The 13,578-nt window shown below is 38.2% G+C and overlaps 1 protein-coding gene across 5 annotated transcripts in view; it reads right to left on the reverse strand.

Moving 5' to 3' along the window:
• The window catches only part of ENOX1 (ecto-NOX disulfide-thiol exchanger 1), a 745,756-nt gene that overhangs the window by 35,420 nt on the left and 696,758 nt on the right, over nucleotides 1-13,578 (reverse strand). For all 5 annotated transcript variants that reach the window (XM_089668837.1, XM_089668835.1, XM_089668838.1 and 2 more), the window contains one exon: nucleotides 10,907-11,014. In XM_089668837.1, the coding sequence (XP_089524963.1) occupies nucleotides 10,907-11,014 (108 nt within the window). The remainder of the gene's footprint in view (nucleotides 1-10,906; nucleotides 11,015-13,578) is intronic.

Consider the following 13,578-nt stretch of genomic DNA (forward strand, 5'->3'; position numbering starts at 1 on the left):
GTTCGTTTTTAGGCAAGAAACATTTTTTAGTTTATACTTCTGTTACCTCTGATTGGTCTCTGCAACAACTAAGAAAAACTGGATGTAGACTGATGTAAACTGAACTGATAAAATCTAGTGTAAACTGAACTGAAGTGCAAACTGATGTAAACAGAGGTAAACGGAACTGAAGACGGATTTGCAAATGGATATACACTGAACCTGTTTTTTCTTTGAAAAAATGTGACTGAACAGATGATGTCTGTGTGAAAGGGACCTAAGCGCAAAATATTGCATTCCCCCTAACTTTCTCGGTGACAACAGCCACCAGCACAAGTAGAGGTGAATCTCCCTATGGGTACATGGACAATAAAAACTTGACAGAGTGTATAACCCATCCCAACTATTAAAAGAAAAAAAAGATTTTGCCTAGAAATACACTAATATACAGTATTTCAATCCAGCTCTTTCGGTCTGCCTCCTGTAAATGTAATTAATTTCTTAGTAAATAAATGCTATGATAATTAAACAATTAGATCATTTGTTAGACAATTAGTGAATGTTGGTAAATGTAAAAAAACCTAGGTTATTATTATATCTTTGTTGCTGCAATAGATTGCAAGAATAAATCCGATAAAGGAAAGAAAATACTCCTGTCGCATTTTCTTTTAAAATATGGATTTCAGTGAACGTCTTATATGTTCCAATAATAGCTGACATGCTTATGCATAAAACATTTTCACTTTAGCAGAGAGCTATTTCTGAAAGTCCTAAGCCTCATTATTCTCTGCTGTACTTAATAATATTAGGGTTACTTATTTAAGTTTTATGGTAGGCTGGGCTTTATAATGTAATGGAAGAAGTGGTGCCATTTATAACCATACACTTTTGTTTCTTGCTAAAGCATGACAACTACTGATTTATAAATGTTACTGAGAGTCCCTGTGTTACATTTACATATTTCTTTTTGTTTTGGACTAGACTATATTTGAATGCATTGATGTAATATATCACAGAGTAATATTCACACAAAGCCTGCAATATGTTGCAGCTTTCCATGAAAACAGCAAGACAATAAACGTACAAAATGGTGTTAGGAAAATTCCAATGCTTGCTTACAAAGGCATGTTAATGCATAATTAATGTATATCTCACTGGAATATTGAGTACCATACAGGAAATTTGTACATGGAAAATGACAATGCTATTACAGCTTTCATATGTGCAGTGTATTTCTGGTTGGGGACAATCATCAAACTTTGTTAGTAAACACTGCAGGGTTTCTTTAGCCAAAGAAAGGTTTTCCAATCAAGTTGATGCAGTGCATATGCCATGAGGACCATTGCCTTGTACTCTGGTTGTCATGGGTTTCTTCACTTTGAACTATGTTAATTATTAAATAAAGATACTCAAACTGTATTCAATGTAGATGATATTCTGTTTAGGAAAGTTTACAAATTAGTTTCTGGAAATTTCCCAGCAAGAGACTCTTTTAGTAAAGTTGCTGAGAATGTTCGCACATTAAATGGTCAAGGATGATCAATCATGTGCAGACACAGTATGTGAACAGGGATTTTCTTATCACGATTGGATAACTGAGGTGAATATTCACACAATTTATTGCGTGAACATTTTCAACATCTTAAATCAGCCTCATTATCTTAGCATTTTTTAACTTCAGAGGTGTCAGTGCATTATGCAGTGACAGATTGGTTCACTCCATCATGGAAAAGCTTGCATGTGCATGACAAATTGACACAGAAATAAGGCATACTGAAAATAGCATTTTGAAATAAGACATGCTGAAAATAGCATTTCCTATCAGCATTCCCTACAGTCTGCAAGTTCTGGCCTGTAAAAGTTGAATACTGATTTTGGCAACAATCACTAATACCTATTGCAGATAATTTAGGACCCTTAGGTATAATTCTATTAGCTATAAGCACATATAAACCCAAATATTAACCACCTTCCGCCCGCCATATAGTACAATGATGGTGCAAGATGGTTCTCTCGTTCTGATAGGACGTCCTATGACGTCCTTCCAATCTCACCACGCATGCGCGGCTCAGGGAGCACGCAGCGCGGCGATCGCCGGTGCGCTGTGTCCCTCGGACACAGCGGATCACGGAAAGAGCCGAAGATGTTGGCTCAGTCATGTGATCAGCTGTGTCCAATCACAGCTGATCACATGTAAACACGGAAATACCGGTTATAGGCATTTCTCTCCTCTCGAGCTGTCACGCTGACAGAGGAAAGGAGAGCCGGTAATCGACTTTCCGCGGAGGGGACATGTACACCTGCCACCTGTCAGTGTCCATCAGTGCCAGTAGTCAGTGCTCATCAGTGCCACATCAATGCCACATATCAGTGCATACCAGTGCACATCAATGCCACATATCAGTGCCCATCTGAGCTGCCTTTAATTGTCACCCATCAGTGCAAATCAGTGCCACCTATCAGTGATACCGATCAGTGCTACCTATCAGTGCCAGTCAGTGTCACCTATCAGTGCGCATCAGTGCCGCCTAACAGTGCCAGTCAGTGCTGCCTAACAGTGCCAGTCAGTGCTGCCTAACAGTGCCAGTCAGTGCTGCCTAACAGTGCCAGTCAGTGCTGCCTAACAGTGCCAGGCAGTGCCATATATCAGTGTCATGTATCAGTGCTGCCTTTCAGTGCCCATCAGTGATGCCTGTCAATGTCCATCAGTGCAACCTACCAGTGCCTCCTCATCAGTGCCACCTATCAGTGTCCATCAGTGCAGCCTATCAGTACCCATCATTGCAGCCTCATTAGCGCACATCAGTGAAGGAGAAAAATCACTTATTTACAAAATTGTATAACAAAAACGTTTATTTTTTCAAAATTTTCAGTGGTTTTTGGTTTGTTTAAGAAAAAATAAAAATCCCAGAGGTGATCAAATACCACCAAAAGAAAGCTCTATCTGTCTCAAAAAAAATAAAAATAATGTTATATGGGTACAATGTTGCATGACCGCGCAATTGTCATTCAAAGTGTGACAGCGCTGAAAGCTGGAAATTGGCCTGGGCAGGAAGGGGGTATAAGTGCCCTGTAGCCTAGTGGTTAAAGTGATAACTACCAGTAAAACACAGATACACGTACACATTGCTATAACTAATTGTTAGTAAACATGTGTGCAGTAAATGGGGTGGTAGAGCGTATGAATACAGTGACCACACTTGAGATTATGTCTCCAGAAAGAAAACCATCTGGACTATGTGTATGAAGATAACTTGAAAAGCTAGAAACCGCATGATCTAACCAAGCAAATCTTCAACTGCAAATTCCATTTATTTGACACAATAAAATCTGACCTAAAATGACCTCCTTAATGAAAATAACAATAATAGCAGCCATTTTAGAATTCTGTGATAATGCAAATACAATGAAAATCCACTGCAGGATAAGATAGCATAATAGAGATGTATAATAGATACATTAAGTATTGTTTCTATACTGTATATACATTGCTTTTTTTTACATTGAACAACATTACCCCAGGCAAAAACATAACCTCTTTATTACATGACCAGTTAGATCCATATATATTTGGACACAGGCACAATTTTCGCTCTGTATGCTATCAAAATAAAGTGCAGCCTTTCAGCTTTAATTCCAGGGGTTGAACATAAATATCAAGTACAAATTTTAGGAACTGAAACCATTTATACATAGTCCCTTCATTTTCAAGGGGCTCAAAAATAATTGGACAAATAAATATAATCATAAATAAAATGTTCATTTTTAATATTTTGTTGAGAATCCTTTACTGGCATTGACTGCCTGAAGTCTGGAAACCCATGGACATTACCAAAGACTGGGTTTCCTCCTTTCTGATGCTTTGCCAGCCTCTAACTGCAGCTGTCTTGGGTTGTTCTTTGTGGGTATTTCTGCCTATAGTTTTGCCTTCAGCAAGTGAAATGCATGCTCAATTGGGTTGAGATCAGGTGATTGACTCGGCCATTGCAGAATATTCCACTTCTTTTCCTTCCAATGCTCCTGGGTTGCTTTTGCAGTGTGTTTTGGATCATTGTCCATCTGTACTGTGAAGTGCCGTCCAATCAACTTTGCTTCATTTGGCTGAATCTGGGCTGACAGTATATCTCTAGATACTGCAGAATTCATCTGGTTGCTTCTGTCACATCATCAATAAACACCAATGACCCAGTGCCACTGAAAGCCATGCATGCCCATGCCATCACACTGCCTCCACCATGTTTTACAGATGACGTTGTGTGCTTTAGATCATGAGCTGTTCCAAGCTTTCTCCATACTTTTTTCTTCCCGTCATTGTGGTACAGATTAATCTTTGTTTCATCCGTCCAAAGAATGCTTTTCCAGAACTGGTCTGGCTTTTTTAGATGTTTTTTGGCAAAGTCTAATCTGGCTTTTCCATTCTTCAGGCTTATAAATGGTTTGCACCTTGTGGTGAAACCTCTGCATTTGCTCTCGTGAAGTATTCCCTTGATTGTAGACTTGTACAATGAAACGCCCACCTCCTGGAGAGTGTCCTTCACTTGTCTGGATGTTGCGAATGGGTTTTTCTTTACCATAGAGAGGATCCTGCGATCATACACCACTGTTGTCTTCCGTGGATGTCCATGCCTTTTTATGTTGCTGGGCTTACCAGTGCATTCTTCTTTCTTCAGAATGTACCAAACTGTTGATTTGGCCACTCCTAATGTTGCTGCGATTTCTCCAATGGATTTGTTTCATTTTTGAAGCTTTACAATGGCCTGTTTCACTTACATGGACAGCTCCTTTGCACGCACGATGAAGGTTCACAGCAATATATTCTAAATGCAAATACCACACTTAGAATCAACTCCAGACCTTTTTTCCTGCTTAACTGATGAAGAAATAACGAAGGAGTAGTCCACACCTGGCCACGAAACAGCTTTTGGTTCAATTGTCCAATTACTTTTGGTCCCTTGAAAAAGGGGGGATGGCTACTTTTAAGAGCTGTAATTCCTAAACTCTTCCTCCAATTTGGATGTACATACCCTCAAACCTGAGTGTGCACTTTCAGCCCATATCCATTATAGAACTATAGCTTGAATATGTTTTAATAAATACCTGAAAAAAACTAAAATTGTGCCTGTGTCCAAATATATATGGACCTAACTGTATATGCCACAAATATACTGTATATAATAATTTATATAACATCATCCTTTTGCAGGGTCTGCCTTCTTTGAAATCTTGGTAAAGTTGCTTATCAATCTGATGGCTTAATATTGGAAAAAATGGCTGCTAAACTTCTGCCTGCTGAACTGGACTGCTAAACTTCTGCCTGCAGCCACCACTCTGAAATTCTGAAGTTTGTTGAACCAGTAGTGGACGTCTACTGTTAAGTCAATCATACAACCCAGTGTAATACTACCAGTAAAGACTAATTTAAATAAAGTAAACTGTAATCTGGTTTATGGCACTTGCAGGTGGGGTGATAGTGTTGGGAATGACAAATATAATAAACATAATCTCAAAGTTCTCAAAAGCTTGAATTGTTTTCAGGTTTATATTGAAATTGCTGCACTTTAAAATGATTCAATGTGAACACACTCATGGGCTTACTCAACGTAAGCATCAAAGTGCAAACTACTGCAATGTACAGCAAAGAAGCAGCACTCATCTTCCATTGTTTTTACTGTCTTAAAACTGATCTAGACTATTCTTCAAAAAGGATTCTTATCTTCCACCTACAATCTATTTTGTACTGTACACTTTGTGCCAGGATGAATTCAAGTACTCACAATAGATTTTTTTAAAATTAAAATAACAAACATGGCATACTACCTACTCTGTGCAATAGTGTTGCACAGAGCAGCCCTGAACCTCCTCTTCTCGGGTCCACTACTGCACTGTCTGCTCTTCCCCTAGAGTTTTGTCCTCATAGAAGGAGCTTGCTTTGTGGGAAGATGCTGCAGCCTCACCACTCAGCCTGGATGTGTGCGTATATAGAAACAAATAGTGTGGTTCAGCTCCGTCCCCGTCTCTGGATTTTACTGACAGCCGCAGGAGCAAAATGGCTCGCTCTGCTATCTTTATGTCCAGAAAGGAGAGAAAAAGAAGAGAGTGCCACTGCTCTCAGGCACAGCACTGGACCAAGATCAGGATCAGGTAAGAATTTGGGGGGGGGGGGGGGCTGGGGGACAGCAATATTTGAAAGATTTTTTTTTTTACCTTAATGCAGAGAATGTATTAAAGTAAAAGCCTTTAAAATCACTTTAAAGTAATATTAAAGGCAAGTTAAAAAATAAATAACAAACATGTTGTACTTACCTGCCCTGTGCCTCTTCTCGGTCCCCTACCGATGCTGCAGGCCCCTCCCGCCTGCCTAGTACCCCCAGAGCAAGCAGCATGCCATGGTGGCACACAAGCAAATGTGCTCCTGAGCCACTGCTCTGCGAGCCCATTCACACGCAGAGCAGTGGCTCGGCCCTGCCCCTCCCTCTCCTTATTGGCTCACTTGCTGCTGTCTCAGCCAAAGAGGGGGCTTAGGTAATTATTAGGGGGGCTGAGGGTGGGTCTGCTGCATACAGAAGGTTTTTTTACCTTCATGCATAGAATGTATGAAGGTAAAAAACCTTGAGCCTTTACAACCACTTTAACTCTCTTCTGCATGCACAGTAGTTATGTGATTGCGCGCTGACCAATCAAGATGGCCGAAGACCCCAAACCTGGAAGAAGCTGGGGAGAAGATAGCAGCACCAGCGAGGGAGCCCACTAATGTTGCATAGCTGCAGCAGAAGTACAGTATTGTGCAAAAGTTTTAGGCATGCGTGGAAAAATACTGTAAATTAAGAATGCTTTCAGAAATAGAAGTGCTAATAGTTTTTTTTTTTTTAATCGACAAAACGGAAAACCCAAATCAAATCAATATTTGGTGTGACCACCCTTTGCCTTCAAAACAGCATCAATTATTCTAAGTACACTTGCACACAGTTTTTGAAGGAACTTGGCAGGTAGGTTATTCCAAGCATCTTGGAGAACTAACCACTGATCTTTTGTGGATGTAGGATGCCTCAATTCCTTCTGTCTCTTCAAGTAATTTCAGACAGACTCATTACTTCCAGGACTCCTTGTTCTTCTTTACACTGAATATAGTTCTTAATGACATTGGCTGCATGTTTGGGGTCATTGTCCTGCTACAGAATAATTTGGGGCCAATCACACACCTCCCTGATGGTATGGTGTGATGGATAAGTATCTGTCTGTATTTCTCAGCATTGAGGACACCATTCATCCTGACCAAATCTCCAACTCCATTTTCAGAAATATAGCCGCAAACTTGCAAGGAACCTCCACCATGCTTCACTGTTGCCTGCAGACACATTCATTATTATACTACTCTCCAGACCTTTGCTAACAAACTGCCTCCTTGCTACAGCCAAATATTTCAAATTGTGACTCTTCGGTCCATTGCACCTGCTGCCATTTTTCTACAGTCCAGTCCCTACGTTTTCATACGTTTCATAAGTTGAGTCGCTTAGCCTTGTTTCCATGTTCTATGCATGAAAACAAAGGAACTGGGGAGAAGAAAAATGGCAGCACTACATTTACTTTAACTGTAATGTAATTTATAGAGAGTTTAAGGTCCAAGCTGTTATGTCTTACAAGGGAGCTTAGATTACAAGACCTGCAGAAGAGAATTACAAATCCTTTAGTGGGTACATTAGTTTGCACATTCTATCATAGTACTTGAGCTATACATTTAGCTGTTTACCTGGAGTTCAGCTTTACCTTGCTCAACTTTTAAAGTGTCCTTAAAATACATGCCAGTACAGCTGTATATTTCCATCGTTACACATCAGCACAGTGCACTATTACAAGGTTACAGTATCAGCAAAGAACATTCTATAATAGAATGAATTCCGTAGTGATTTATATACGATTTACATATCCTATGGGCAAGTTCTACAATAAAGGTTTTCCTAGTAGCCAATTCCATATGGAACAAAACAAATGGAGGCAGCTGGGTTACACAATTAACACAGGTCACTGCAGCCTGAGGTCTTTCTGTCACAGAACACAGTGGCTGTACTGCCAGAACAGTACTACTGGAAGAGGAGCAAAACTAACTTCACAAACTCTACAAATGGATTGTTTGTCTTTATAAAAGAATGACATTGTGAGTGATATATAGCTCATTGAAAAAAAAAATGTGTCAAACACCCAGGAATTATGCAATGCATGCATCATTATTATGATATGTCAATAATACAAGCAGTATCCTTTGGCAAAATAATTAAGTCTGACAGTAGTTGAGTAAAATTTAGTTTAAATCATTACATCTCATTTGACTCTATTTGTGTCATCGACAAGCATTGATACACTGTACATATTTTCTTTGAGGTGGGGCTACATTATCAATTGCCATAATGACAGCTGGAAACTAAATGTTGTTTCCAATGTGCATTACCGCCCATTTAAGCAATGTTATTAGTTAGGAAATGTTTTGTACATGGGCCTACCTTTCTCATCATTTATGCGTTATGTGCATAGAGAATGGCATGTATGGAGATCATTGTGTGTGCCAATTTAGAAATAAGCTCCTAAAAAGCAGAGCTGTACCTACTGTGAGAAGTAGAATATAAAAATGTAGAAAGGAAGCCAACCCCCCCCCCCCCCCACTATCTAGTGCAATTCAAACTGTCATTTTTTTAGTGCAAGCAAGAAAATGAAAGCAAGAATTCATGGATGATGGGTTCCATTTTGCCTTGCTCTAATTTTTAAAAATTAGCTACACCTACACCCACAATTTAAATATTAAGAGATATAGCTGTACTGTATGTATCACTGAAAACATACTCAGCTTCTGTACAAAACATTATATTTTCTTGCAAATGTTAGTGTAGAATTCAAATATATTCCTAGTAATCCTAGGGTTTGGGGATTGGTTGTCAGTTTAAAAAAAGTAATGTTTCTGACTCAGGAGTGACGATAGACCTTCTGATACACAGAGCAGGACCCAGCTGTCAAACACCGCAGATTATACCTCGACAGTGGTACCCTCCCAAGAGCAGTTATTTAAAAAAATAAATAAATAAAAGTTGTTCCTACTGAATTTCTTATTAATCATAACTTATTAACCATAAACAAATAGCTTTTATTAATTCCTTAGTTCCCATACTACTTTTAGGCTCCATACACACTGAGCATTTTGATAACGCTGGTAACATTAGCTGTGTAAAGTTTTTCAGCTTTTTTTTTGCTTTTTTGCATTAGCGTTTAGCGGCATTTTTCCGTGTTTGCGTTCTTTAGCATTTTTTTATTTAAAAAAAATATTTTTTTCTGGGCAAATCGCTTACCGGTTTACCGCGTTTTTCTGCATTAGAGTGTTTTTACAGCTAAAAAATTCCTCTAGAAACCCACTAGTCCTGGGTTTTTTTTCCAGCCAAAAGATGTCCCTGCCAAAAAATGTTGATTACAGTCTGTGTGTGCATGGACACATAGGATAACATGCTGGGGAGTTTATTGGCTGTAGAAAAAAAAAGTCAAAAGCCAAAAACAGCCGCTGTAAAAACGTCCAGTGTGCATGAGGACTAAATAAAAGAAAAATAAAAAGTTTGAATACAACCATTTAAAAAAATGGTTGTATTCAAACTTTATATTTTTCTTTTATTTAGTTTTTGCTTTAAATGAATACACAAAAAGTTTGATTTGTTAAAGGAAAATAGACTGTGCACTTTGCAAGTGCAGTTGCTCCAAAGCTTAGTTAAACAAGGTGACACTTCACTTTGAAAATACCATATCACATTCAAGAGAAAAAAAAAACAGCATTTTTGCTTGCACATGATTGGATGATGGAGGTCTTCAGAAATTACCCTTCATCTATTAGGCTCTGCAGCAACCGCACAGTCTATTTGCCTTTAGTATATCAACCCCTCTAATTCATTTGTAAATAACATTGCTGTGCCATGACTCATAAAAAGGACAAGATGCAGATATAAGATATAAACTACCTTAGATCCCTGATAGAAGAAACAAATTTTGGTTATCATAATGGAATTAAATCTGGTTCTGTTTTACAATGCTTATTATCCCACTCTCCCCTCAATCCCATACTGTGTTCCATTAACTAAAAAGGTGACTAGCCCAAGGTCAGTGGACAATGTTTCCTGTAGTTGACTATATATCAAGTTGCTAATTGTTGCTGGCAAAATTATTTATTACCAATTTTCAGATTACCACAGCTCTCCAGTATGTTGCCAGTACAAGATATTTTAACTCTAGATGCAGCAAATAATAAGTAAAAAAACCACTCATTTATTTTGGGAGCCTAACTACATAACAGTAATAAAAAAGGGAAGATTTAATCAGACTTTAAATGCACGAAAGTCATCATACTACCCATGCAGAGTAATTCCAACATAGAGATGTGAGCAGAGAAGGCAAAAGCCAATGGTAAGGTGCTCAAAATCTGAATCAAATGAGTACTGAAACCTTGCAGTGGTTTACACGAGCTTGCAATTGTACCTGGGTCTCATCTACCTCCTGATCTTAAGTATTTTCCAGTATATCTTTTAGGAACTTTACGAAGTTCCTGGGTCTGAAAACACAGAAATGATGTCAGTGAGATCTTGCAGCTGAAGTATCTAAGACATCTAGGAATTCAGGGGCTAGCTATTGACATCGAGGCACCACTAATAACAAATATACAGTATCACTTTACCAAGGTAACCATTGCCTTTTCTGAAATAATATCACCGATTAGACTAACAGTATATGAAAAAAGGCAATAGAATGGCCAGTACAGAAATGCATGTAAAATGTAACACCATTTTTACTGTTTTGTTCTGCAATGCTGAATTGTTCTAACATAGTACATTCTCCAGTTTGCATAATAATGATTGTGTACAATTTACCGCTTAGCAGCACACGTCTCAGTTTGGTTCTGACTCACCTGTTCCTTGAGAACATTCACTAAGGCTTGTGCATGTGTTTGTTCTTCCTTGGCTTTCTCTAGTTCACTCTTCTTGGTGTTTAACTCCTCCTGCATTGCTACTAATTGCTAAAAACAAAACCCAAACAGAAAAAGTCATTACGATTTCATGAAAATCCATACAATGCTTTGATAGCTTCCTAAATTGTTAGTTTTTTGGTTCACTAGCATTTAATTCAATTTAATTCATGCGTGCTTTTCTAAGTGTGAAAGAAATAGCACTGTGCATTTAAATGTTCCATCTTTAGGAGTCCCTCACAGCAGATATGACTGAAAATGTCAACATGTGCAAAGCAAATCCTCCTGCATACTTACTTGCTATTCAGTAATATGTTAGAATTATATGTAAAGCACAGGTATCCACAGTGATTACATGTGTTGCCCAAGGCAACCAAACAGGTAGCTTTGCACAAGGCGAGGAACAACTTGAACCTCTGTCGTGGTTATTCCGGATAAAAGTATGCACACTTATTAACAGAGGTATAAAGAAAAAATATATGTGAATTGGGATTTTTCCAGACTGTTAATTCATATAAATACAATTTTTAGTCTCACATATTATAACACACCTATTACAAATGATATAGATAAATGTTAAAATAAGTGATCATAGCAACAACTTGGGTAAAGTATTCTCCTAAACCGACACATTTTAAGACACTCTCTTCAAGAAAACAGAGAAGGTACTGAAGAACCCAATGGAAACATTGATGATAAAAACACATAGCACTAGGGGAACGCCCACCCACTACCAAGCAGCAGGTCCAAGGAAATCTTATTTGACAGGAACACAGGTGCCACTCATCAGTGTTATTTTATCAACAAAAATATTTTCGTAGACTAAATTTATTTTAGTTGACTAAAACAAGAATAACACTAAGACATTTCAGATGACTAATATATGACTAAAACTAAAATGGCATTTTAGTCAAAAGACTACGACTAAAACTAAATCGAAAATTGACATCAAAATTAACACTACCACAAAAGAATAAACTACGCTGCTGAAAGAAAAAAAAATAAGAAAAAGGCTTTTCTTTTTTTTCTTTATATTTAATGTTGGTAATATATTCAGATAATATGTGCAATGGCATTGAAGCCAAGAAGAGTTTACAGTTGTAGTGATGTGATAATTTCTTTGTCAATTTTCCAGTGTATAGTTCTGTTATGCAGTGTTTGTTTTGCCCTTTTTCAATATGGCTGCTCTGGGCACTGAGGATGTCATCAGAGAGAGCACTTGTGGAAATGAGAGGGGTGTGGATTTCAGCCTCCCCTCACTGAGACATGCAAAAAAGCTTTAATGTTCCTGTTTGGAAGATACTTTATGTTGGATGGTTCACTGAATGTGATTTCTTCAATACATGGACTTTCACATACAATGCTGTGTGGATTACTGTCTATGTGGACGATACATTTCTCAGTTGGGATTTCACTTGTTATCCACAAGCCCCAATTGAGTGGAGGCACTAGCACTTGTTAAAGATCTTGTCCTGATCACACAGATTATACAGACTCTGCTCCCAAGTACTATACAGCTGGCGCCATCATACCCCAGTAGCTGCAAAGAGTGTAAAAATAGTGCTACACAGTTTTTTGGGGTTTTTCTTTACATTTTAAAGTTGAACTTCTGTTTGTTAAAAGCAATATTTTTGTTTGTTTGTGAAACTTTTATATCAAAACAGCTAAATCTGTGTCTGTAGTGCATGTTTAAACTTTAACCACTTGCCCTCCAGAAGATTTACCCCTCTTCCTGACCAGGCCATTTTTTGCGTTACAGCTCTGCGTTACTTTAACTGACAATTCCACGGTTATGCAATGCTGCACCCAAATGAGATTTACGTCCTTTTTTTCCCACGAATAGAGGGTTTTTTGGTGGTATTTGATTGCCTGTGTGTTTTTTTATTTTTTTCGCTATAAAAAATAAAGTCTAACAATTTTGAGAAAAAAAACAATATTTATTAATTTGCTATTAAATATGTCCAGTAAAAAAAAAAAAAAAAAAAAAAATCAAATTTTGCCATAAATTTAGGCCAAAATGTATTCTGCTACATGTCTTTGCTAAAAAAAAATCCCAATACATGTAAATTAATTGGTTTATGTGAAAGTTATAGCGTTTACAAATGGCGGTATATATACTGGAATTTTTTTTAAATTTATTTTTACTAGTAATGGCATTGATCAGCGACTTATAGCGGGTCTGCGGCGGGCATTCTGACACTGGGGGGGAACTGACTTTTTATTAGCACCAATAACTGTATTGGTGTCATTGGGGATGTCAGTGACACCAATACAGTGATCAGTGCTAATAAAAAGCAGACACTGTACTAATGGCACTGGGCAGGAAGAGGTTAACATGTGAGGCGATCAAAGGGTTAACTGTGTGCTGTGTTCTGTTTTACTGTGTGATGTGTGTCTGTGCTTCACTGCAAGCACCCTGATTTGCATGGCTCTGCTATACAAAGTCATGCATAGCAGTGTGCAGGAGCTGACAGGTGAGAAAACTGTATTGTTTACTTACAGTTCTCTCCCTCTGTTGGTAATACTTCTTGATCACCGGGTGGCGGCGAGTAATCACCTTGCGGGACCCGATGATTGATGGCCAAAGCCGCGAATAGCAGCACGGGTAGGATGCA

Source organism: Staurois parvus, unplaced genomic scaffold (genome assembly GCF_062004578.1).
Source record: "Staurois parvus isolate SC_StPar_1 unplaced genomic scaffold, SC_StPar_1.0 ptg000064l, whole genome shotgun sequence".
In the NCBI taxonomy this organism is placed as follows: domain Eukaryota; kingdom Metazoa; phylum Chordata; class Amphibia; order Anura; family Ranidae; genus Staurois; species Staurois parvus.